The sequence below is a fragment of the Pelecanus crispus genome, chromosome 1 (assembly GCF_030463565.1).
Source record: "Pelecanus crispus isolate bPelCri1 chromosome 1, bPelCri1.pri, whole genome shotgun sequence".
NCBI lineage: Eukaryota > Metazoa > Chordata > Aves > Pelecaniformes > Pelecanidae > Pelecanus > Pelecanus crispus.
The window spans coordinates 16,365,204-16,390,429 of record NC_134643.1 but is presented as its reverse complement, the minus strand read 5'-3'; the positions used below and the strand labels follow the sequence as shown (position 1 = coordinate 16,390,429).

Here is a 25,226-nt window from a genome sequence, read left to right as displayed (position 1 = left end):
AAGTAAAGGGCGGGCATGTCCACTCACACAACGATGCGTGGTACATGCCCGCACCCACGTACAGCTGCCGCCCCACAGAAGTCAGTACAGTCTAACAATCCCTTCAGCAGGCTCAACTTAGGTAAGATACTCTGCTTCTGTGACCTCTAGTAAGCCACAACTTGCCACACTGATGTGCTACCACAAGCTTAGGTGCCGCCTTTACTGTGCTCTGTCATGCAATGTAGATACACCTACAGTGGGTCTGACAGTCCTTTTTCTTCTGGTTTTCCTCACCGCTACAATGGCAGCCTTAGTGCTTAACTGAGTTCTAGTATTAGATACTACTGTATGTCAACTGACTATGTCCCTGTTTATTTAAAAAACCTGAAGAATTAGGCATTTTAAATTATGGATTGACTACATGCATGTAACTAAGAACAAAGATGAATCCAACATCACTTGAATTCAGTTTGGGGGCTATTCATCACTCAGAACAAGCAGAACCAGTAACTCTTGCTCGAAGAACTACACTGGAATTACTGGTTCATCAATAAAGTTCTTTATTACTCTTCTTTCTGTCACTATGACTTGATAAGCTTCTACAACAACACTGCCTCCTACCCGAGCATTTCAAAGGCGAGTTTACAGTTACTTCATTCCTCACCATTATTTTTGGTACAACTCCAGCTTCTGCCTTACTGTATATAAAAGGGAATAGCACTTCATTTCAGTTTGCTGTCTTTCTCTGACAGTTTTTAACATGCCATAGGAAAGTGGGTGCCAATCTTCTAAAGAAAATCTCAATATAATTCAAGCAGATTGAAATTACAAATGAAATATTGTTCCTAGGGGCATATTCTATTCTTGGCTTACAGTATTGATTTGCTCTTCCTAAATACTAGTTTGTATTTAACGATTGAATTTAATATTACCTATGCTCTTCCATACTTCTAATTTCAGAAAGGAATTAGCCATTCCTTCACTAACAGGACTCCCGTGGTCTAAATTCAGTCAAAATTCCTCAGTGTTTCTTAAGTAGGTTGTCACATTTTCTGTAGAAATCATTAAATTGAAAACTAGCAGTGATATATGTAAATGCTACTGTGGGCATGACTAATCACAGTCCACACATCTGTTCAGAATAATGAAGCCCGAAACTTTTATCTTGTCACATTCTTCCTAATGGCACCTTACGCAAAGATGAAGAATGAGATGAAGAACAGATAAATTGTTCTGGCAGACTTGCTCCCAGATTTTCCCTTTTATGAGGGCTCCCTCCTCCTATCTGAATGCATGCCAAAATGCAGGCATCTACCATATGCCGGGCAGAGGCGTGATCCCTGTGCGTCAGACGGGGATTGCTGAGAACACCCATCTCCACAGCTGCGTGATGAGGGCGCAGCCAACTCGGGCAGGAAGGGCCGTGGGCCAGTCACGCCGTAGGGACAGCCCTGTAACGTCACCTGTGTGTGACAAAGCGTGCACACGTGTGTCCAGTCTCTGATGCGGTGGCACTGTCCCTGCTCCCTGTGCAGTCACAGGGCTTGGGGGTCTGACAGGCAACCCACCACTGATGTCATCATTATACATAATGATGCTATAAAGTATTCACAAACAAGTTAGTGAGGTGTTTCACTGTGTCCATGTAGTATTTTAATAAAGACAATTAGTTTGAGGGGCTTAGAAATTAATCAGTGTGTTTCAATTAAAAGATTTACTTATTTCTGAAAATTCTAAAACGATTGGAAATGTCATAGGTTTCCCGTTAAGTGCTTTCTGCCAACTGAGTTTAGCAGAAAATATTTCTAATCTGCACAAATTCTTGCTGGAAAATATTTAAATAATTACAAGGCTTGAGCAGAAGTGAACTAAAATGACTTCTCTACCAGTTCAAATTACCATCTGTGTTAGACAATTCCATTATCATGGCTATTGGGCATCTCAAGCAATTAAGAATAAAGAGAATGTTGCATCTCCTTCTTTTTCTTCAAACTGTTGACATTTTATAAGTCTAAAATTTGTAGAGTTAAGTAAAATGAGTTTTGGTTCTTAGAGAAACTTCCGGACTTCCATAAAAAGGAGGGGAGGGGGTAAGGGGAGGGAGAGAGGCCACTAGATGCAGCCCCATCTTTATCAGAAATTACCACAGTACATAAGTGTACATACAAAAATATTTTGAATTTGAGTACTTGCTAAATGAATTAAACACATCCTTTTCAGAGAGCATAAAAAACGGCTTCCTTCTTTCTCAGCCTTTCCTCTTCAGCTAATCAGCCGTGTACCTAAAAGTGACAGTTCTCAGCAGCATGTGCAAAGGCAAAAAATATTTCCAATTTCAACAACTGAAATTTAAAAAAAGTTTCAAAGTAAAAAAGAGAAAAAATAATAATATTTGTTGCACAGAGATCTCCACTAGTGTCATGTGAGATTCTCTCTTTCTCACTTGGTTGATGACTGATGCACTAGGTGTATAATGTAAGCATCAATATAATGTGTTTCTCTCTTTTCTTTGGAGAGGTCCTTACTGGCATCCATGGTGAAGAAGCCTAAAAGTTTTTGCCTTCTCTGCTTCCTTCTGTTCTTTCCACAATAGTGGTATCTCCTTGATTGCAAGTTTATTCCAGATATACCTAAGTCAGTTTCTCCGTAGACATTCAGCACTGATGTACGCTGCCTGTTGACTATGTTTAAATTATTTTTGTTTAGAGCTTTGTGGAGAATCTGGCAGATAAATAAAGCTACTTCTCTTTCCCATTTGGTTGAGAGAACAATATTTAAAACTTCATTTCTTTCCTCTCCACAGGACAAAAATGGTATTTTGAAGTTAGACATTGTCTGGGGTAGAGGAATGAGGAAGTTATCTCTGTCGTTAATAAGAGATGCCCCTTCAGATGCCCTTGAGCCTATCTACCAGTTCTTCTTAGCTTTAAGGCGGCTAACTCACAGCAACCTGTTAGGTTGTCTTCACTCTTTCAGAAGCTTAAGCAGATACATAACTGAAGTAACTTTATAGACTATTATCTATTTCTTAATTAAGATGATATTATACATTTGTATACAATACTAGTAAATGGGTATACATAGCCTCCGTAAATGGTATCTATCAAGCATAAATTTAAGTTCATTCTGTAGCAAACCCATGCTGGTTTCATTGCATTATTCTAAACTCCTGCCAGTATTTAATGAGATAATATCCTTGTTTATCTATCCATCAAGATGCTGACAAGCAGGAACCCAATGCTTCAGCTAACATACAGAACCACATTAGCTTTCCATCCCTAGGTTATCTCATACTTAGATGGGTGAGAACTAACCTCATCCATAGCAAGAAAGTATCTGTTTACATTCAGAAACTGCACCTCTTGGTCACCTCAGCTTGTTCAGGAATTTCCACTCATTTTTCACCTCATGAAAATACTCACAGCTTTCTCTTACACTTTATGCTCCTTCTACCTCCACGCCCCCTTTCTCCCCAACCAAGTCTATTGATCGCCTCAATACTTTTTCTCCTTTCTCTTCATCTCAGTCCCACCAGATTTTAAAAGAAAAATTAAGGATTAACTACTTGCAGCTGTCTCATTGTTCATTCTAGCTCTATAAACTATTTTTAATCTCTTCTTCCTAAACTCCTCTATTTAAGACTATGATATCTATTATTCTTTGTGCATAGCCTCGAACAATGGAGTGCATTATTAACTAGCCCGTAAGTAGCTATGTCATCAGCATTATGGTATACGTGTTTTTTATGTATAGAGCCCACATTGCACATATACACACATACGCATAATCACACAGAAGAGATACTAAATTAGGTAGCTCAATAAATTTCAAGAATTGAAATTCAAGAACAATTAATTGATCCTAGCTTACTTACGCCTTTATCCTCTGCATACCAATGACAGTACATTAATACATTCACAGCATGTTAACAGGAACAGCTGTTAAATAATAAATGCCTTACTATATTGTTTCCAGCAGGTGCTTCAGCAATTAAACTAGCTGTTTAATTTCTAGCTCAGGAAAAATAACTATATCTTACGGCTCCCAGTAAAATACTAGGCATTACCCAAAGAATAACAGAAACATCAAAATCAAAATATCCACTGTAGAGAATTATTGTTCTCTGTGAAGAAATATGTGTCGTCATCTGGCTTCTCCCTGCTTATCATTGCAAGAACTCAAAAAGCAGCTCTTAGCAGAGTAGTCTAGGAGCCTTTGCTGCAGCTATCATTGGATGTTGTGCCTCCACTGATGTCTGTAGTCCAGCTCTTTCTCCATCCCACCACTGGCTAAAGGCAGCCACTACTACCCCTCTTTCAGATGTAGTTATTTGGGAGCCACAGCACAGGTGAGTTGGAGACCCAATGAAAATCAACACACCAAAACCTCCATGTAGTTCTATTTTCTTTAAATCAATGCACCCTCAGGCAACACAACTCCTAGGTCTATGCAAGGGAAGTAGAGAAAACCTATGGGCAGCGGCGTGACAAAGGCAGGGACCCTAAAATCACTCTCTCGGCACCAGTCTGCAGTATCACTAGATCAGATGCAACATGAACCGCATACTACAGATAACTCTCCGTATATTCATCATTAACTTGGAGTAATGTTCATTAGAAGCAAATCTTCAAAACCACTCGAGAATCAACAATCTTGCACATTTCAAATTTTAAAATACCTCTTAGCTAAATAGCCTAAAATTAAGAGAAATCCGTATTTGAGAAAAAACGTTTTATTTGGTCAGCTCTCATTTCCTAAACATGAGAATCAACCTGATTAAGGAATGCTATTAAGCTACCAAGCATTAAAAAAAAAAAAAAACCAGCTACTATCTGGCTTTTCCACTTGCAAGGTATCTTGACTACCTTGATGTATCCAAACAATTGTTCAATTTTAAAAAAGTATCTAAAAATACGGTTAGGACTGCAAACATCCCTGTAAAATGTTTGTATTACCAGCAGAGTCTGTTTCATATTTTTAATTTTATATTTTATCAATTAAGTTTCTTAAAATACTGTACCTCTCCAGTAGTCTTCTAGTATTTAAGAAGAAAAGTAAGAACTATCACCTTTCATGGGGCTTCTTGTTTGAAAAAAAAAATCATTATTTTTACCATTAAAGCTGCCAGAAACTTAATAAAATAGTACATACAGTAGACTGCAGTATTACCTTGTTCCAGCTTGAAGTGTATTCACATGATTTACATCTGGACCATACCATACAACTTCACTCATTATTCTGAATAACTCTCTTTTATCCCTCCACAAGAAAACCAAAACACATGAAATATTAATTGCCCATACAAATTATTTCCCCAATAGTTGTGCAAAAATTTCAGGCTTCTAACATGTTTTTAGTCTCCTTTTAAAGGAACATTAAAAATAACTGATTTTTTTTTTCCTGAACAAGTATTAGCTTTTCAAACAATCAAATTCTCCTACTGAAATGCAAAAGCTTATCACACATCTGTTACAAGGACTGCATTCATTAAAGTCAGCTATCAATCAGTCACAGTAAAACTTTCCTTACAACACGCAACGTAATTTGCATAAAGTCCTGCTCACTCTTACTGAGTGCTAGTTAACAAATCATTCCTTTCATTTCATGCTACAGAACCTCATGAAGTATTATCATTACTTAAAACATGAGAATATTTGGAATTCGTTACACTTTCGTACTTTGTGCTACGTATGCTATGCACCAATCCTGCAAATGCAAACCTCCATTTTTCTATACAGTTCCTCAGTAATCCTGAGGATCTCCACTAATATATTTATATTGACAAGGAACTTTCTGACTGAGGTTGTAACTAGCAAAATTAGAAGTCTGGATAGACATACTGAATTATGGAATGCAAACTTTATTACATTTACTAAAAATGATCTGCAGTTGAAAACAGAAAGCGTTTGATAGTTAGATTTTAAACTTAGCATACTGAGACGGCTAGGAACAGCTCACATCTCCCACTCTGCTGACTCGTATGAAGCAGTCATGAGTGTCATTACATTTAGTGATGGCTTTTACACCCCACTTTCACATTCATAGTATTTCAAACAAATAAGACTTAGGTTCTGGGCTTCATGCTTCAGGAGAAAAAGCCCTCAAAAATGAAGCCCAAAGACTATATGATACAGCAGAACAACAAGGAGAAGCCAAGAATATTAATTTTTAACGATATGTAATTTGGAGGGATCTGTTACATGCAATGGAATAAGGTAAACAGTCCTCTGAGCCGGCATGAACCAAGTTAACTTGAAGAATACACAAATCTGCACCAAGCTAGGCAGGCACGCTCCGAGCACAACACGGCCATGCTGCTTCTAGGACCCGATCTGCCAGCTCTGCACAGCAGAGCAACGCACCATGTACACAAGCCAGCTCGGTTTTGAAAAACACAGGGAGATCTCTAGCATGGTTGTACATTTTCTCATGCATAGATGATCACCAAATTGCTCTTCCAGGCTGTCTATGAAGTAAGCCAGACAACACTGCATCAGACTACATTCAGTTCTTGCTTTAAAAGTTCAGTTCTGTTAGGACTAACATTATTTTCTATAAAGGAAAAAAGAAGAGCTTATTTTTTTCATAAATTCCACAGCGACAAGAAGGCTTCATGCAAGTTCTGAGACCTGAAACCTTGACTACATTTTCCAGTAAACCAGATAACAAATTTGAGGGTAACCTCAGTCAGTCATCTTTAAAGAAATCTGACTAATGTCATATTATGTTTTACATGACAATCACCATCAGCATTATGCTCCGCCTATTATGTAGACCAGTGAAACATGCAACTCAATCCAACTTACCTGATGCCCGTCTGGTGAATCGGTTTATCACTGGAGCTGAAAGAAAACACGACATTTCAATTAGATTCTTTTTGGAAGTCTAACACACTTTAAACATAACAATGTTAAAGTGCAACAACTACAAAAATCTGTTAACCATTATTTTTGTATCTTTATAGAAACCCATGTTAACTTCATGCACACTTAAACTTTTAAGCAGCTTTGCAAGAGATATGGTAGATAGTAACCAGTAAGCTTTCAAGACCATTTCCAGCTTCTTCAGAGTAACTGTTACTTATTGCAGTTCATGACTGGCTATGAAACATCTAGATCTGCATTTTCATTATTTATTGAGAGCACAGAAATTTGCATCTTGCAAACAATGATGCAAACATGCATTAAAAAATGATGTAAAACAATTAATTTTACTTTTACAAAATATACCTATTAGAAGTCTGGCACCAAAGATACTCCTATAGAGAAAAAGACTAATTTGCAATCCCATCTGAAAGATCAACTTTTGCTTTGACTAACCTTTAAAACTCCTTGGGTAAGTCAATAACAACGCCAACCCCCGCCCAAATCCCAGTTTTACAGCGCAAATGACTGTTTTATAGTGCCATCCTGGCACATCTCCAGCTGTGTGCTGCAAACATTTGGAATCAGACTCCTGTCTGGTTTCCAACTGGGAGAGATTGCAAAATACATCTTAAAGCACACAGCTTTGCCTCTATTTCATTTCCAGGTTTGCCAGCTTCTTCAAGCGCTACTAGAGATAAAATAGATAAAGAAATAAAGTGTTATGTTTTGCCTTCCAAATACAACCTTCAGTCTGCTTCTAATTAGTATAAAACACTGGTCTTGAACTCTACTTTCATGGGATACATTAACTGCTGGCATTAAACAGTAAGAAGAAAATCTGAATGACCTAATTTCAAGCATGGGCAGCAGCTACATTAAAAATGTATGCCCTTACAGTGCTTATTATTCAACCTTAAAAATTGCTCTTAATGTTTACATGGAATTGAAAAATGAAAAATATTGAACTTTTTTATTTTATCCCACTTAATTTTACATGGGACATATGCGTCATTTTTTTAACATCTAAGCCAAGATAAAGAAAAAAAAATTACTAAGGAAACAGGAGAGACAGTAACAGCTTGAGATGCAAACTGACTTTTTATTCCTTTGGGGAGAAAAAAAACCAGAGCAAAGCTACAATTTCTGAACCACAGTCACAGACGGTTTGTGCAAGCACATACAGTAGTGACAGGTCCAAGTGGCAAGAAATACACTGGGAAACCCGACTACAGCGGTTCAGAGTGCTAGTCACGAGCAAAGAAACCTCTGGTGAATAAGCTATCACAAGCCCCAAACATACATATAAATAAACAAGGGAGTAACATAACCAGCAAAGTTATTTTTAAACATGAATTCTAATTCCCTCCAACAATTTTTTTTTAAATAAAAAGACAAGAAATTTAGACACTTTTTTTTTTATTCGAGCAGACACCATATTTTATGCAACTATTGTTTTGTAATACAGGGGGCTGTTTCATTCCTCAAAACTGTTCATTTTGTCACTAGGGTTATAGGCCAAATTCATTTCAGGACACTAGGCATGATTGTCACCATCAGATGGCTGAGCTGTTACCTCCAGCGTGTAAATTAGCAGCAGTTCTCAGCAGATGTGCTCATATAAAAAAAGTATTTGGAATCTGACATATTTCTAACAAGAAAGCATAAAATAGTGCTCTGCTCCCATTCAAAAGCTTTCCCAACCTCAGGGAGAGTATTTGGCTTTGGCTGTCAGTTCTGTACATCATCTGTAGATACGAAGATTTAATTCCTCTAGGCAGCTACCTCAGCACATTTTACCAACACGAAAAAAATAGTACAACATTAAAAAAAGAACACCTAACACAAAACTAACATTAATTTTGAGACTACTTGTCTTTGAAACAAGTTACTGGGACTGTCAAAGAGACAAGTCCTTTTCCAGCTACTTCCAGCTACATACTTCTAAATTCACTCTTTTATTTGGCTGCAGGGAGCTTAATTTATTTTACAATAAATTTTACAAATTATTTACTGTTAAGAAAAAAAAGAAAAAAAAAAAGAAAATACAGCAAGAATGTCAGAACCTTAATAAGCAACTATTTTTGAGCCCATGTGAATAATCAGTGTTTGAGCAGCAACCAGGCAAAGCCTTCCTCCCCAGACTGGGATTTCATGACAATCATCCAAACATGTTACTGGGAGATTTCGAAGCAGTACCCACAGTTCTTTGTTATGGAGCAAGCAGAACTACTCTCTATTTCTCTTGTAGCAAATCACAATATACTCTTGTTTCCCAGAAAGATGGAGGCATTAGCTTACAAGAAGGTCTTGGAGAATCATCAGCCCTACAGAAATTTAGCTGGTATTTTCACTACAAAGTAGATGCATGGTCAACCAGGTCACTATGACAGATGGCAGGATAAGCATAGTAAGGTGGGCAAAAGAAAGTCTAAGAAAGATTTTGCTGGAGCCATAAATACTAACTTATCTTTCAAACATGTCGGGAGATGAAAGTCTTGGCTCAGAAACAAATGGACAAATTGATGGCAGAAATATTCAATGAGGGGTATTAAGTGCTCCTCCTGGAGCCACAGAGCATCAGGAGCAGCAGAGAGATTTCCGGGGAAGAAGCACTACTTGCTCTGCCTGTGCTTATCATCTTTCCTAGATATCTTTTCTTAGCCACTGTCCTTACGGAGTTCTGGGCTAGGCTGACTCTTAGGTCATGAGAAACCCAGGCAGCCTTGTCAGAGGGCTACCCCATCCCTGACAACACCCCACTTGCAACACTGCTAACACACGCCACTTCACAGCACCACAACATTGCAGTGAGGGTGTACTCAGGAAGGGAATACCTAAGTGAACTCTACAGCAAAAATATCTTAAAGGCTATAGTGACGTTGTGCTGAGGGTTCATTGCTCAGAATGATTCAATAAAACAACTTGCTAGAAAAAAACCTGCCTACAGTAACTTAGAGCTATACCCCACCCAACCCTCCCCAGGCTTGTGCAAAATGTAAAAGGAACGAAAAACATGGATTACAGAAACTTGTCATTGCAAAATCCAGGGATTTTTTCCCAATAAAGGGTAAACTGGCATGCAGATAAATTCAGAACATGTCCAGTGTCATTTGATCTTTTTTTTTTTACAGTAAGAGAAAGAGCTCTGAACCACAACTGAGCAATGTACTGCTGTGCAGAGAGGATCTTGTTTAAGTGCATGGTGTCACTCCAGTATTATACATGACTCTTCATGTTCTAGTTTGTCTCAACCAAAAATCTATTACAAACTTACACAGGAGAAAATGAATAAAGGGGGGGGGAAAAGAGAAATGGCAGGGGTCAGTATCCTGACAAAGTTTTGATTAAATTATCATTTGAAACTGTGCAAGCTGTCGATGCTTACATGACATATTACAGTTGGTTTTTTGTTAGTGCTACATAAGACAGAATTCCACCATCTAAGATGTTACCTGCTGGTAACTGAAATTCACATTTCCAAATCTTTGCTCAGATGACTGTACAGCAGTACAGTTTTTAAAATATTTTGGAAATACAGACCAAGTAAATAAACAGAAATAACTGATAAATTATCAAAAGAGGCTGAAGTGTTTTAATGTATCTATTCACCAAGAATATAGGCTGTAAAACCAACATCAAACTACATGAAGCACACACTAAAAATTTTTCCATCACCCAACAACTGTCTAACCATTGCTCCTTTCCCCACTGCACTTCCCCTCTCATGCTGTTCTCTATGAGCATTAAGCAGTCATCACAACAGCCCTGCAAAACAGACCATAAAAACAGCATAATTTTGTAAGTAGAGGAGGAAATGGGGGTCTATGGGGTTGCTTGCAGAGCACCAAGTCTAAAAAGCTAGTGCTAAGAAAGGATCCCTAGCTGGGCATCCTCTACATGGTTAACTTGTTCTGATAGCTTGAGCTGTCCCTTTTTGCAGTCTCCCAATTTAAGCACTTGAAGTCAAGTTTGCTTCAGAAACTGTCAGAGATTCTTGTGCCATTAATGTCACCTGGAATAAGACGCTAAACACATCGCAGACATTGGACATGCAGCCTTCCTACGAAGTCAGGGACTGTCAGCCTGCGATTTAACAAGAGGTTCTACTTATCAGGGGCTGCTAAGGACATGCTCAAGCACTCTCTGACAACCAAACCTATAAAGTGGTGCCTTCTGCAGGTCTGCAAACCAAGCAAATACACAACCCTGGGCCGTGCTGCAGAGCGCATGGGGACCCCATGTGTGCCCAAGCAAGGGTGAGCACAGCCAGCTCCCTGCAGCCTTTTTAAGATAAAATTAAGATATTTTTGCTGTAGAGTTCACTGCTCAGGCCACATTTATGGCTACTCAAGGCAATGCTCTTTTAGAGCAAAATACACAAAGCCAAAATGCCTGCTCTGAGTGACAAGGGCTGGCAGGAGATTAGTGATTAATCTTCAGTATTAGTAAAAATTAGAACACTTTCCACAAGCCTCACTTTCAATTAGCCACTGTAAATTTCTTCACAGGGCAAAGGGCTAAACCCCCTTAAAAAAAGACAAACAAAGTCAGCCATCCCTCAAATTTGGCAGCCCATAGCCCAAAACCAAGCAGGTCTATTTTCAGAGCAGGAATAGTGCTAATGTACCTTAAAGAGTAGATACAAACAGAAATATCTGCACCATAGTGTATCATCCTTGGGTGGAAGACTCAAATGCCCCAAGTGAGGTTACGAAACAAAAGTCGTATCTAAATAATACTTTTTTTTCCTATCCTATTGAGGGCAAAACAATGTTAAAAATCTCAAGGGCCTCACTGAGGTCAATGGTTTAAACACAGCCCAAATTTCAACAAGAAACTGAGAACCTGCTCTCAACACACCACATGATTTTATATAGTCTAACTCCAGTGATTTCAGAAGAGTTATTCCTGGTTTACACATGGTTTTTTTGTGACATATCTCAAAATCCCAGGCCAAGTTTCAACTGATGAGCATCATAGGCACTACGGGCTCCACATTTTCAGTTCCAAGCTCATCTACTTCTCAGAGGTCCAGCAACTTTCAGAAATACTTTGAATTATGCCTATTGTAATCACATTCCTATATTATGCAAATTAACATTAGCCTGTCCTTTTTCATAAGCAGATTATTAATTAGAATGAACTAATCAGAACAAGAGAAAATCTAAATGAATGCCTTTCTAAAATACATGCTTTAGTCAGACTTATGTTTTTATGTCCCAAATGGATGAAATAAGGTTAACCCCCCATTACCCAGGGGAATTATAGACTGGGACACCATGGATAATAATAATAGTAATAGCCCCTCTAATTTCCCTCTATCGCAGGAAACTTTCACTTTAGTTCAGGATTATTCCAGGCAGAACGGTTATTTCAGAGCACTCCCAGGTTGAAACAGATAAGATAATATGTTCAAGTACCTTCACACTAATAAGACCTCACAAAAGCTCAAGTCAGGCAGGACAAGCACCACCGCTGCCGCCACCTTGTGTGCTCTCACCCATGGGAGTCACCCACAGCCAGCCTCCGCAGGGGCATAGCCTGCCTCCTCCAGTGCTGCTTGCTGTAGGTTCAACATGCCTGGTGCTGAGCCTGGGCTAACAAAACGGTCTTCCCAAAACTAACTCCAGCCAGAAGCCTTCGTGCGCCGGATTCTGCACGCACATCATGGGGGCACCGGCGGGGCAGCTATGGGGCAGCACTGGAGCTGGCTCTAAAAGCAGTTCAGCTGTGCTTGTGCAGCACTACCAGCATGGGTAGCAATAGCACAGGTAACTCACAACCACAACGGCACAGACTATCTGCAACAGATAATTTACCAGTGGAGAATTAATAGCCGGTTGTATTTACAGTCAGTACCGCACCCGAGGTCAAGGTACATGGTCTGTTCTTGCCTAGAATCTCTAAATATTAAATAGCACTAGAATATAAATTTAGGAAGATGATACAATCAAGCTGTTAAAAGTTAAATGAAATTAATAAATTACATAATAAAACTGTACAATATAGATCTCTGTATTCCATAAGAAATTTGTTACAGTTGGAAAAACTTTAGAAACGGTTCTCTTTACTCTGAAGAGCTATTCTTCCTTCTAGTTATCAGACTCCGGTTGGTACATTCACTGACAGTTTGAAGAAATGACTCTGACAAAGGAGGGAGTTGTCAAGTCTATGGAGAATGGTTCTCGTCTTCTCTCTGTGAAAGGCCGTGACGACTGTGAGGAATGAGGAGAGAGGATGAGCCCAGGGAATATGCAACTATTATTCAGAAGACAAACAAACATCCCTTGCAATACAGTAGTTAGATAGAGCATAGCTTTCTAAATAAGCACGTTTCAATTTCTGGAAATTTAACAGCAACAGTAATTATTTTAATGATGAAATACGTAAGATATATTTTATTATTTCCCTCACCGAGTAAGTCAATCTCCAAAGATTTTTTTTTTATTAAAAGCAAAATTCAAGAACAGCACATAGGCTGGGCCTTTACAGAAGGAGAAAGGGTAAATCACAGCCATGCAGGTGCACGCCGTAAGTAACACTTGGCCAAAGAACCTGAAAGGTTAGACAGCATCACTGCTGCTGAATTTCCCAATAAGCAAACCTTAACATTCCAGGAGAATCTGAAGTCCACTCCAAAACACTGATTTTCCTTGGGGAGGAAAACCCGCAGCTCCTCAAAGGAGGATCTGCACGCAGCAGGATCTGGCTCCACCCAAAGAAGGGCGTGTTGCTGGAAGGCATTGCAAGTACGGGCTCTTAGTTAGAGTGTGCTCCCTAAGGAGTCATGGCTGCTATGTACCCAAGGAGGCAGAATGCATACATATACATGCATTCACTTACACAGGCAGAATGCATGCAGTGAGACATGAAGTAAACGCATGCTTTCAGGGAGTCCTGTAGACAGAGAATGAGAAGCCCAAGATGAGGAAGAAACAATGCTACAGTGGTAGTATTTACATGCTACTGGGTGAAAAATTGAGAGAATAATTTGGCTGTTGCAAGAAAAGTAGATGTTGGTGACAGAAAATAGCTCATCAGATGGGATGCCCTAAGATTTTTTTTAAATTAAAAATGATATGTGTAGATTTTAAAGCCATCTGTACCACAACAAATATATACGTAATTATTCCTATCTCTGAAGACATCAACACATCTGTAAAAGAATAAAAATATACAGAAACCAGAATATCCTGTAATCCCCATTTTTATAATATGCAACAAACTAAACTAAATTTACAAGAGGTTGTAGTCCTAAATGCAGTTAAGTCAAAACTAAATTTTGAGATTTTTATTGGTTCTACAGATTATTACTTTTCATTTTTCAGTCTGAAAAATGAGTTCCATTTCACTGTAGAATAGTTTCTCAAGAAAGCTGGGAAAGCCTTATAGTCACAATAGTTTGAAAACTACACCAGATAATTGCCTTGTGCTCCTTGCGATTTAGCTCTGGAGCTCATTTTTCCAGAATTATGTGCTAGTACACTAGAATTGCCCCTTTCCAAACCCAGCACCACACACTTTAAGAGGCTGCACAGGATTCTGTGGTCTCCTAGGATAACCTTCAAAGAAAGCCAAGATGAAGAATCCCAGCAACTTATTTTATTCTTACAAATACATAACCTATCCTAAAAATAAGGCTGCCAAAACCAGCACGGAAGAAATCTGCTCTTCTTTACATATTTCATTCCACATACTAACATGTATCTCCCAGGTGATACACGAGTTGCTACTTCAAACCAGAACCAAACAGCAAGCTCTCCTACTTCACTTCTCTCTGATAACTACGCAGTAACAAGCCACAAATTATTTCTTCAAAACCCAAAAGCTTGACTTGATAACTTGCATTACAAAAGCTCAGTAAAATTTTTGGCAAATTAATTCATTGATTATTAAGATGTCACCACACAAGAACATGAATTAAATATGTGGATAAATACCTCGGGTTTTGCTTTGCTGAAGATGAAAACGTTGTGTATCCATTTAAACACATCACTATGGTATCAGGAAAACAGCAATGTTATAAATGGAATGTCTGAAAACATTCAATAAACAGAGAATCTAATGTATTATTTCAGGATTTTTACATTATTTCCAGGTTACAATTAGTGTTGATGTTAAATATATTTGTTTTTAAAATGCTACTATGGAGCAGCACACTTTCACGGTCATGTTTTGACATGTACATAGAGCCAGTCATTATGCCATAAGTTGGCTGGTTATTTAACCTGTCATAACACAAACCTCGAAAGAGAGGCAAAGAAACCTTTCCCCCTTTATCAGTTAAGAGATTTCAGCTCTTATGAATAATTGATGCTGCACGTAATTACTAACACTGAAAATAAAAAGATGAAATGCCTGTCTGATGTGTTAGACCGATGACCCAGTGCAGTGAAATGGGCTGTCACAGCCCATTAATGGGAATGAAATGCTGCTCTTGGAGAGCATATTTACTTTTCCCACCCAAGCAGCTTGTTTGAGATTGGGCTTTTTTTTTATTTTTAAATCTATCACTTCTTTCAGATTAATGTCTCATGTTAGAGCATAAAAGTATTAAGTGAAGACATTGCCGTATTGAATTTTTCTTTCTGAAATATGCATTGTTACATAGTGCCGCATGCTACATGAGCACATTTCCCCTTACAAATTCATCCTCATCACTGCTTGTGACCAGCACGCTTACTCATTATCTCATTAAAAGTAATCAGTCATATAGGTAAGAAAAAAAAAATTTAAAAAAATCATTCTTAGCAATATTTCTAATTCTCAGTTATACCAGAGGCTGCAACAAGTTAATTTGTGCTAGAATTTGCCTAGGCACAAGCTGAAGATGTGTACCTGTATGGAAGCGTTGGCCTGAAGTGCTTCCTGCCCTCAACCCTAGGTTACTCAGTACATATGATGAAAACTAATGGTGTGTATATGAGAAGATTTCTACCCACCAGAGACAACATATTTCTAAAGCAAAAAAAAAGTATGAAATTAAGTCTAAAAATACCAGTGGAATAAATGTACAAGGGAGGTCAGTCTTCCCGGGACAAGCCCAGGTCTTCCCACAGAGCCAAAACCCAAGACCTGAAGCGCTGCTTTACCTTGGTCACCACCTATAGATCCCATTTTTCTTTCACCCTCTGTTTTGTACAATTACCAAACTGCCTATTTCTGCCTAGCAGAGTGGGCTGGGGTTTTTTAGTTCATTTTTTTTAACATGATCACTATACCCCAACACCACTTGCAGTAACATCCCTCTTTGCTAAGCAATTTATTACCATCTCCAAGAAATATTCTGCTATAGCCATACCTTAGTTTACAATTGCTACTAAATCCCATCTGATACAAAATGTCAGTAATGCTTTTATCTTCTTACCATCTGTAAATGGCTTCTTTCCACTTGAAATTTCATAAGCTATTTTAAGAACATTATGGTTATTTGCTTTCTAACACTGCAGCGTAGGCGTTTAGATCCAATTTCATGTTCTTTTCTGCTTTCTAATTTTGCTGCCTGAAGCATATTTACTAATGTATGCAGGTTCCTAGTCAGAATGGGAGAAAAAGTGGTCATTCTGCCAATACTCTACCAGCAATACCCAAATCAGTTGGGTGGTGCTGCTCATCTGTAAAACTATCAAATTGACATTTTATATGTCATCAGGCTTCAGGATCACCATTTCATAAGATGAAGAATAATTTTCACCTGTCCTTGAACCAATATTTCTCTCAAACTGCAAACTAGACCACCCAAGATTTTACAAGAGTGACCTGTTCTCCTGAATTCCTGGTAGCCAACAGCTTCCCTTAACTATTACACAACTGTGCTTTAGGCTCTTTTTTTTTTTTTCCCCCCAACATAATTTTGGCATATGTTTCTTTGTCTTTTGACAGTACCTGCAAGTAAGTTATATTTATTACAAAGGGATAATGTTGCAATCTCACTGATGGTAGTGGGATGGAGATGATGTCATGGCTGTCAGTATTCTTCTCCGAGGGAGTACACCTTTGTGTGGAGTTTGTAATTATCTCATCTATTTTATACGGTTTAACAACTGTGAACATAACTGCTTTCTCCCATACACATTCATGCTACCCATGTTTAATCCAAAGCCTCAAACCCTTTAAAGACTCAGGCTTTCCTACTATTATTCATGTTTTTGTCACTTTGCCATTAGGTTATTACAACAAATCCTATATGGGCAAACACCATTAAAACTTTCTGAAGTTAAGATTTTATACCATATCTCTGCCTGCTTCCCAGGACTACCTTGCCAGAAACCTGTGCTACAAAGTACCTTGATGAAGAAGTATATGAATATGTACGATCTGCAATCTGCATTGACTGCTTATTCACTTCCTGGTGAAATTTAAGATTTAGGACTTGATGTGTATTTTAAAGTTTGCATATTTTAAGAACATTACGTACTTAAAGGGAGTTTCTCTTGCATTCATGATAATTCATTCTCGCTGGTCAGAACTAAAATAGATAATTTAGTTAGCTTTCAGATCAGAGGCAAAGCACATCTTCCCACGTGGTTTTAGAGAAAGGCTGAGAGCTGTACCTCATCAGAGAGCACGGTGTCTCTAAAAGAAAAAGAAAAAGAAAAAAAAAGCCCAAACCCCAAGTGCTATTGTTTGAATATAATGAGAAGAATGGCATTGAGACTGTTTCGGGGGGTGTTGGGGGGGGTCAGGAGGGGGTGGAACCCACACAAAATATATATAAGCATCTAAATAATAAAGTCATGACCAAAAGGAGAAGCACTCGAGCGTTATTCTGTCCTGACTCCTACCACGTAAAAGAAGCTTGCTGATGATACCGATGGCAGGATGGTGCTTCCTGACTCCAGCATGCTGACTGATGAAATACCTAAGACAGTCTGCAGGCAGAGCATATCACCTGTTTCCTGATCAGACGTTTCGCTGGTTTAACAGCCTACAAATAACATACTTCCCACCACTAGACAAACTGTCCGTTGTCTGGCAGCCAACGGAACCAGCTAGTGAAACAACAACAAAATGAGAAAGTCCCAGTGTTCTCCCACCAGCTAGGAACATATCCACTGGAGTCACTTAACTTGGTGGCTGACACCTTCCCCAAGCTCAGGTCCCACAGGTCAGAGTGCAGTTTCTGAGAATGGGTTTGAGATATTTTGAGGTTTTGTTTTTCTGCTTCTAGTAAATTCTTGTACTCTTACACTGCAGGCCTGGATAACACCAACAACATAAAAGCCTGGGCTACCGGAAACTACAGTGTTGAGATTTGAGAGGTTGAGCCAAAGGAAGAAGAGGAGAGGGAGAGAGGAGGGAGAGGAGAGGGGAAAAGAAAAAAGGAAAAAAAAGAAGATTTTACTGTTCACTTCCCATATATGTGCAATGCTAAATTACTGCAAACAGCTGTCAGGGATTATGGTGAAGCTGGTAGCCAAAGCACCCTTCATGATTTGGCCTTTCCAGTTCTCAGGGGCAAGTGAATGAAGCGCAGCTGGTGCCGGTAGCTGCACTCACTTCAACACAGGCCTTACGTACCCTTGCAATATCTCCTCTCATTTACTCTTGCAAACATGCAGGACAGCATGCAAACATGACTCCAGGGAGAATGTGGGATACAGATTCACCTGCAATAATACAAGCCTCTACCTCCCTTTCAGTCAAAACCACTATCAATATCCACAAGACTACTGATGATGCACTAACTATAGAGACCCCAGGCATGATTCAGGTTGACCATCATGAATGGCTTTACAAGTCAAGGAAGGGGGTAGAGAAGGCCACCAAAGAATCCCTGGTGACAGCAATACCTAAGTGGCTCCACAAATCTTCCCAGGCTCAATCTTGAATTAGCTGCACACTGGCCTGTCGACATGGCACTGGCAACGTAGGTGCTACTGAAGACATCGTGAAACCTGCCTAGACCAACTGAAGGACTGCAGATAATGGCAAAAATCCATCAGCTACTGTGACTTGCCATAAAACAAATTATTGTTCTTCCTGTTGATAAAGGAGCACCACGTAGACATACCATCCTGTCAATGATGCCAAAAGAGCTGCAGAAACTTATGTAAGCGAAGTCCATTATCTAATGCATTTCCGTTACCCAGAAGGACAATGGTGAGGATCTTACCAATGGCACCTCCCAAATGCACAGCTGGCTGTCATTTTCCCCTGAACAGGGCAAGTAATGAACGGTGGCAATTAGGGATGACCATTTTCCAAGTGACCAGGCAGCACTCTTCCTTGTACCCATTGCCTCATGAGGGCTACCTACTGAAAAAATGAAGGGCAAACAGAACATGGACCTCATCTGCACGATCACCACCATCCTATCCTTTAAATTCTCCCTTGAACGGCTAACTCCCAGTTTTGGAACATGGTACCCCATCAACAGCTATCCCTCTTCTCACAAATGTAGGCATGCAGAACGTGTTGCACCTCACAGCATAGTATGTAGCACAGCACAGTTTCTGTCTTAACTCTCAGCCCTGATACAACTGCGCCGGCATTTGATCAAACACAGACCCATGCTGCTGCACGTTACTGTCCCAGTGCCAAGACACAAACAACAGCAAACAACATAGCATATATATGGTATAATGCCTTTGTTTAGGTTCTTTTTCCAGGCCTGCACTCATCTCAGACTGTTTTTCTCTTCCATGGTAACAACTCAGAACTTCCCCAGAACATTCCAGGATTATAGCCCAGACTACACAGAATACATATAGAGAATGAATAGAGAGCTCAGTTGCCTAACTTGGTGTGGAGATTTTTGTGCCCCAAAGGTAAAATTTGTGCATAATGATACCAAATGCTGTCACTTGAACCCCTTTATAAATGTAGTTTTTATTCTCAAACTGGCTCTTACTGAGTCAGTACCTCAATTATGAGCCTTTGAGACCAAATAACTCATTTCTCAAGAGAATGGAGAGGTCAGAGATCCCACAGTGTGAACAGACCTTACAGACACATTAATAGGATATGTCTTTTCTGTCCTGAACCAACAGACTTGTGCAAGAGAGGTGAGGGGTGGCAAAGGAAGCTGCAGATACCGATTTACTTCAGTACCTTCTGTTGTTTTAGTGTGAAATGGAGATTACTGGTAGTACCTGAACAATGCCCCTGAAGAAAAGGGATGGTCAAAGTACAAATACAAAAATCTCTCTTCTTTTCTCTTTTGTTTTCTTCTTACACTGCAGTAGCATTAAAAGCATTCTATGAGATGATACAAAACTAAATCCCATAATGTCTTATGGCTCCATTACTTGTAGATCACACCCAGAAATGTCTGAGTAGTGAGCAGTGGATTTTTCAGTGCTATTCCATTTTGCTCAATAGTTTGGGTAGTATTTGAAAAGTTGCATCTGCTGTAAGTAAACTTCAGCATCACAGCCACTTCCGCTCCCATTTCATTCTGTTACTGGCTAGCAAAGCTTGAGAACAGTGTCCTGACTTCCTCCTGTAACTATCTGTGAGATTCCTACCAGGGGCCAACTTTCCATGACTCTTGATAACAAAACTCTCCAATGCGCTGATTAGTCATCAGGCAATGAAATAACTCCTGGCATAAAATAATGGTCTTCCACCAGAGGGTTTTTAAATAACCTACTGCGCTCCCAGTTTGGATTCCCTAGCAAAATTACATTTGATAATGACACCATTACCTGAAATACAGCTAAAACCAATAGTAACAAATGTATGTGGTCATGACCCAAAGATCCCTTCCCTCTAGACCCATCCAAAAAGTCTGACACACACTTTTTCATGTCATCTATTTACTGTTACCTACCTGGGCAGATAATTTGAGCTTCAGGTACCGAACACAGAAGTATACAGAGACAGAATAAAGGCAGACCAACAGATGCAGCTGGAGATCCAGAGTCTTGCTCTGACTCTGCTCTGGGGACATGGCAGAAACTCTTTATTCTGTGTCTGGTGTCCTCCCCCAACCTCCACTGCCTTTCAAGAAATTCTACTTCTTTTAGAGCAGGTAAACAGTAAAGGTCAAGACTCTGCATCAGAAAGGGAAAGACAAATACTAAGGGATGAATTTGCTTGACTTGTTACATGTCAGACTAGCAACCCACGCCTCCAAAAAAAATGCCCTATTCCCAAGGCCATGCCAAGGGGAAGCACTGAAGCATTCCAAGGACAAGCACTGAAAGCTCTTCTCTTGAAGCCAAGTCAATGTGCAAGCAAGCATGCTAAAAAGCAGATAAGATGCCTGACTCCGACCTAGTAGTCTGGATATTCAAGTGTCCACGAAGAAGACAGACTAGTTTCTTTTTCAACTTACTGGAATATGCACGTTTTACATTATACCCTCAGTAGAAAAATATAAAATCCATTTCTGTAAAACACTTGTAAATTGCTAATATTGCTTCCTTGCTTTCTCAACAAATTTTTATAAAAGTGTAGACTGCTTCAGAAAGTTTCTGAAATTAAAGGATACTCAACCTCAGAAACCTAGGATAAACAGTACTTTGAACTTATGTTCCCAGTATCCACATTAGGCTACTAGAAGTGAACATGAGGAGTACTACTGCTACTTTTTCTTTTTGAAATTATTTTGGACAAGAAAAAATAATTGAATTTTACTTTTTGTCCTACTAGTGGATTTAAAAAAAAAAAAATTGCAAACAAAACCCCTTTATAGGCTGGGTCTATATGTGACCTTCATTTTAAGTGTGACCAGAAGAGCATATTGTTTAATGTAGGATTCTGTAGTGGTTATATGGCAGGAGTCCATATTAATAACCACAAACTGTCTTTTGTATAAACAATTTGGTAAATGACAGTATGCATTAGGAATATTAGGGATTAGGAAGCAATGCAATCTCTTCAGTGTGCAGACAAGACAGTTCTGCATTCGCTTCATGTGAGGTTGTGCTTGCGGTGATCTGCTCCGGTTGAGAAGGACTGGCTGTTGGGGGTGCAGCTACCCAAGGCCACCTCCAGCACATTCCACTCCCTGCAACAGCTGATCTCTTTTGGGGCAGTCACTGGCTGGGCAAACAGCTTTGCCTTTTCCTGCTCCCTCCTACTCACTCAGGCTCATACAGAGTTTCCATCCCCAGGTCTGCCTTGTGGCTCTGCCTCCACACTCCCCTAAATGAGTTCATGTCCATTCAGGAATACGCTCTTCTTTTCATTAGAGCACAATATTATCTTTATTATGAACTTTACCAGCACTCTCCTATGACAAAATCTGGAAGATGGCAAGCTGGCCCAGATCTATGTAAGACTGGCAAAATTCACTAAAGCTTTCACAGTTTTGGCATTCCTTTTATAGGCAATCTTTGTAGCCTAAACAGGCAAGCAATGCTACACAGGCCCCTCACAACCCTTCACGCACATACCGCTACAAGGTCCCTGAAAGATGGGGATGGCAAGTATTCCATTTTACCAAGCTACAGCGTGTGCTCAGGCATACAGTGCAAACTACTCAAAGGCACACAGCAAGTCTGTGACACACATGGAGACAACCCAATTTGTCTTAACTCTCAGAGCCCTATTTTTAATCACTGGATCATTCTTCTTCCTTAAAGGATGATTATCAAGGGATGAGGTTAGAAAAGACCAAATCTTAGCCTTCGGTCCAAATTCCTTTGCCTTGTGGATTTCATCCAGACCCACAGAATATTTAAATAAAATTTTTTTTGCACAATTTTTACGTATCTCTTATGACTGGTAGGATATGGGAAAAGTTGCCCTCAGTTACTATACTGCACCATATACACTCATTTAAAAATGTGTTTATCACTAACTTGACAGACCAAAAAAGCTTCATCAGGCCAGCCAACAAAAACAGATATGTATGTATTTTCTAAAGCATATAGTTTCGTAGGCCCTGTAGGTGTTCCTGTATCATGACCTTAAAATTTCTAGAACTATTACAGGTGAACGCTATACAATTTTACAGACATGCCAGTAATTCTGATTAACATGCCTCTTTCATTTGTTTCACAGCTCCAGAGCCAAATTCTCCTTTTTGCTACTAAAACAAGAGGCTACTTAGAAATCAAACCACTTGCATAAAATACATAGGATTTGACCGATAGAAAACATCAGTCAATTAATAACAATACGTATTATTTTAGAAATCAAAACTACTGATCACCAAAAAGAGATTTTTAAAACTGAGAACTATGATTAAACTTCCTTTCAATAAAAACAGAAGTGACAGTTTTATATCTGGTGGTGAGTTTCAGCTCACAGTCTAACTGGAATTTGTGTGACTTTCCAATTACAGACTACAAAACCTCAACCTTCTCTCCACTCCCTTAAAGTACAACCAGTTATATGCATTCGCTTTGTCACTCTTATGAGGAGCAGCTGAGGGAACTGGGGTTGTTTAGCCTGGAGAAGAGGAGGCTGAGGGGAGACCTTATCGCTCTCTACAACTCCCTGAAAGGAGGCTGTAGTGAGGTGGGTGTTGGTCTCTTCTCCCAAGTAGTTAGCGATAGGACGAGAGGAAATGGCCTCAAGCTGCATCAGGGAAGGTTTAGACTGGACATTAGGAAAAATTTCTTCACAGAAAGGGTAGTCAAGCATTGGAACAGGCTGCCCAGAGAGGTGGTGAAGTCACCAGCCCTGGAAGCATTCAAAAAACGGGTAGATGTGGCACTTTGGGACATGGTTTAGTAGGCATGGTGGTGTTGGGTTGATGATTGGACTGATGATCTTAGAGATCCTTTCCAACCTTAATGATTCCTAGTTTTTACTTTCATTATAAATAATGCAGCCACCAAGCCAGGAAACATGAAATTCTTACTCTACCCTTAATTGTTTTAGTGGTGGACTTGGTAGTGTTAGGTTAATGGTTGGAATTGATGATCTTAAAGGTCTTTTCCAACCTAAACGATTCTATAATTCTCTATAAACACAGAAACCAATGTCAAATATAAACTACACTAAGAGAAGTTATCCTTAGAAAACATTGCAACTGTTGAATTTTTAATACACAATTCGTGCATAAAATGTATGAGGCTAGTCTTACAGAGAAAACAAACTTTACTACATAAAATGTACCTCCATAAAAAACTCTAACATTGAGACAAAAGCTAAATTCATCCCTTCACCTAAAAAAAAGGGTAGTTCTACAGTTCTATAAACTGTTTTGTCCTGGAATGCAGAACACAAGTTAAACAATGTCAGTTCCTAGCCAGAAGTAAATATAAAGTAGAGTTTCCGGAATGAATGCGTAAATCTTCTTGGCTCTGCCTTTACATTTTTAAAACAGTGCATGTGTTTATGTTCTGACCTCTGTACCTTTTCCAAATGAAAACCAAAAAAAAAAAAAAAAAAATCAAAAAAAATCAAAAAAAATCAAAAAGGAACTTTGCAGCAATAACCAGACTCCTATTACTTTCCAAGTGTTGGTTACAGTAACAGGTAACTGTCGTAAGTGTAAGAGCAATTATGTTTCTATTCTTGATATTTAGGAGGAAAGAGTGTGCTTCCACAGAACCTCACCTATCAATTTGAAATTAGTTTCAGCACAAACCGTTTAAACACTGGAAACAAGAGTAATTCCATTTTGCAAATGATTTACCAATTGCTAAAAAAAGGCAATTAATAAGAGCTATTGCATGCTCTGTTGCTATTAATTGCTGTCAATACCTCATTTTCAGAAAAATGCTTCCTGCTTCATTTATTTCACCTTGGCTCACAGCAAAGTTTATACCGCTACATTACCTACCTGCTTGTTCCCCTTACTAGCTTCTGAACTTGCTGAACTATTTCAATTACATTTAGCAATGAAGAAAATCTCAAAGCAAAAAAAGTCCCTGCTAATTTGTGAAAATTAGCAGTTGACACCAAACTGCTATCCGCCTTGAAGGAAAGATCACATAAATTCAGTACTGGTCTGCCTCATTTGGCCTGTCAGCCAGCTAATCGGTAGTAGATGGCTCTGAACATCAGTACTCGCTCTGAAGCACAGGCACTCAGGTGCTGCTCCTACCTGAACACTGTACTGTACCTTCAGTGATGTGCTTCCTGAAAAAAACTACATGTTGCAAGGGTATGATACACACTCCATATCAAACACCAGCTAGCTCTTTCAGGCCATAAAATACCTTTTGTTTTGGTTTTACCCCAACTGAACATATACCAACCATGCAGAGTGCTGGGATAAGTTCATACTATGATTTTTACGCTATGACTTACAGGAACAATAGAGGTATGTGCCAGTTGGTATGTTCAGTGCTATGTAGTCAGTTTTATTAGTTCTTCACAAGCAATTGGCAACAGCTTCAGCGAATAAAACATCAAAACTTCCAAAAAAAAACCCAAACCACTGAAGAGGAACTTGCAATAAATGTTGAAGGTGAGACGTCAGATTGCTATTCACTTCCACCACTACCATGAATGATAACTCCTTCCTCAGAA

At 39.2% G+C, this 25,226-nt stretch overlaps 1 protein-coding gene across 1 annotated transcript in view; it reads right to left on the bottom strand.

Moving 5' to 3' along the window:
* The window catches only part of PRKAR2B (protein kinase cAMP-dependent type II regulatory subunit beta), a 90,462-nt gene that overhangs the window by 53,104 nt on the left and 12,132 nt on the right, over positions 1–25,226 (bottom strand). Inside the window, exons 2-4 of the mRNA XM_075719337.1 lie at positions 21,693–21,705; positions 17,047–17,054; positions 6,789–6,824 (exon numbers count right to left, since the gene is read on the bottom strand). Of these exons, the coding sequence (XP_075575452.1) occupies positions 6,789–6,824; positions 17,047–17,054; positions 21,693–21,705 (57 nt within the window). The remainder of the gene's footprint in view (positions 1–6,788; positions 6,825–17,046; positions 17,055–21,692; positions 21,706–25,226) is intronic.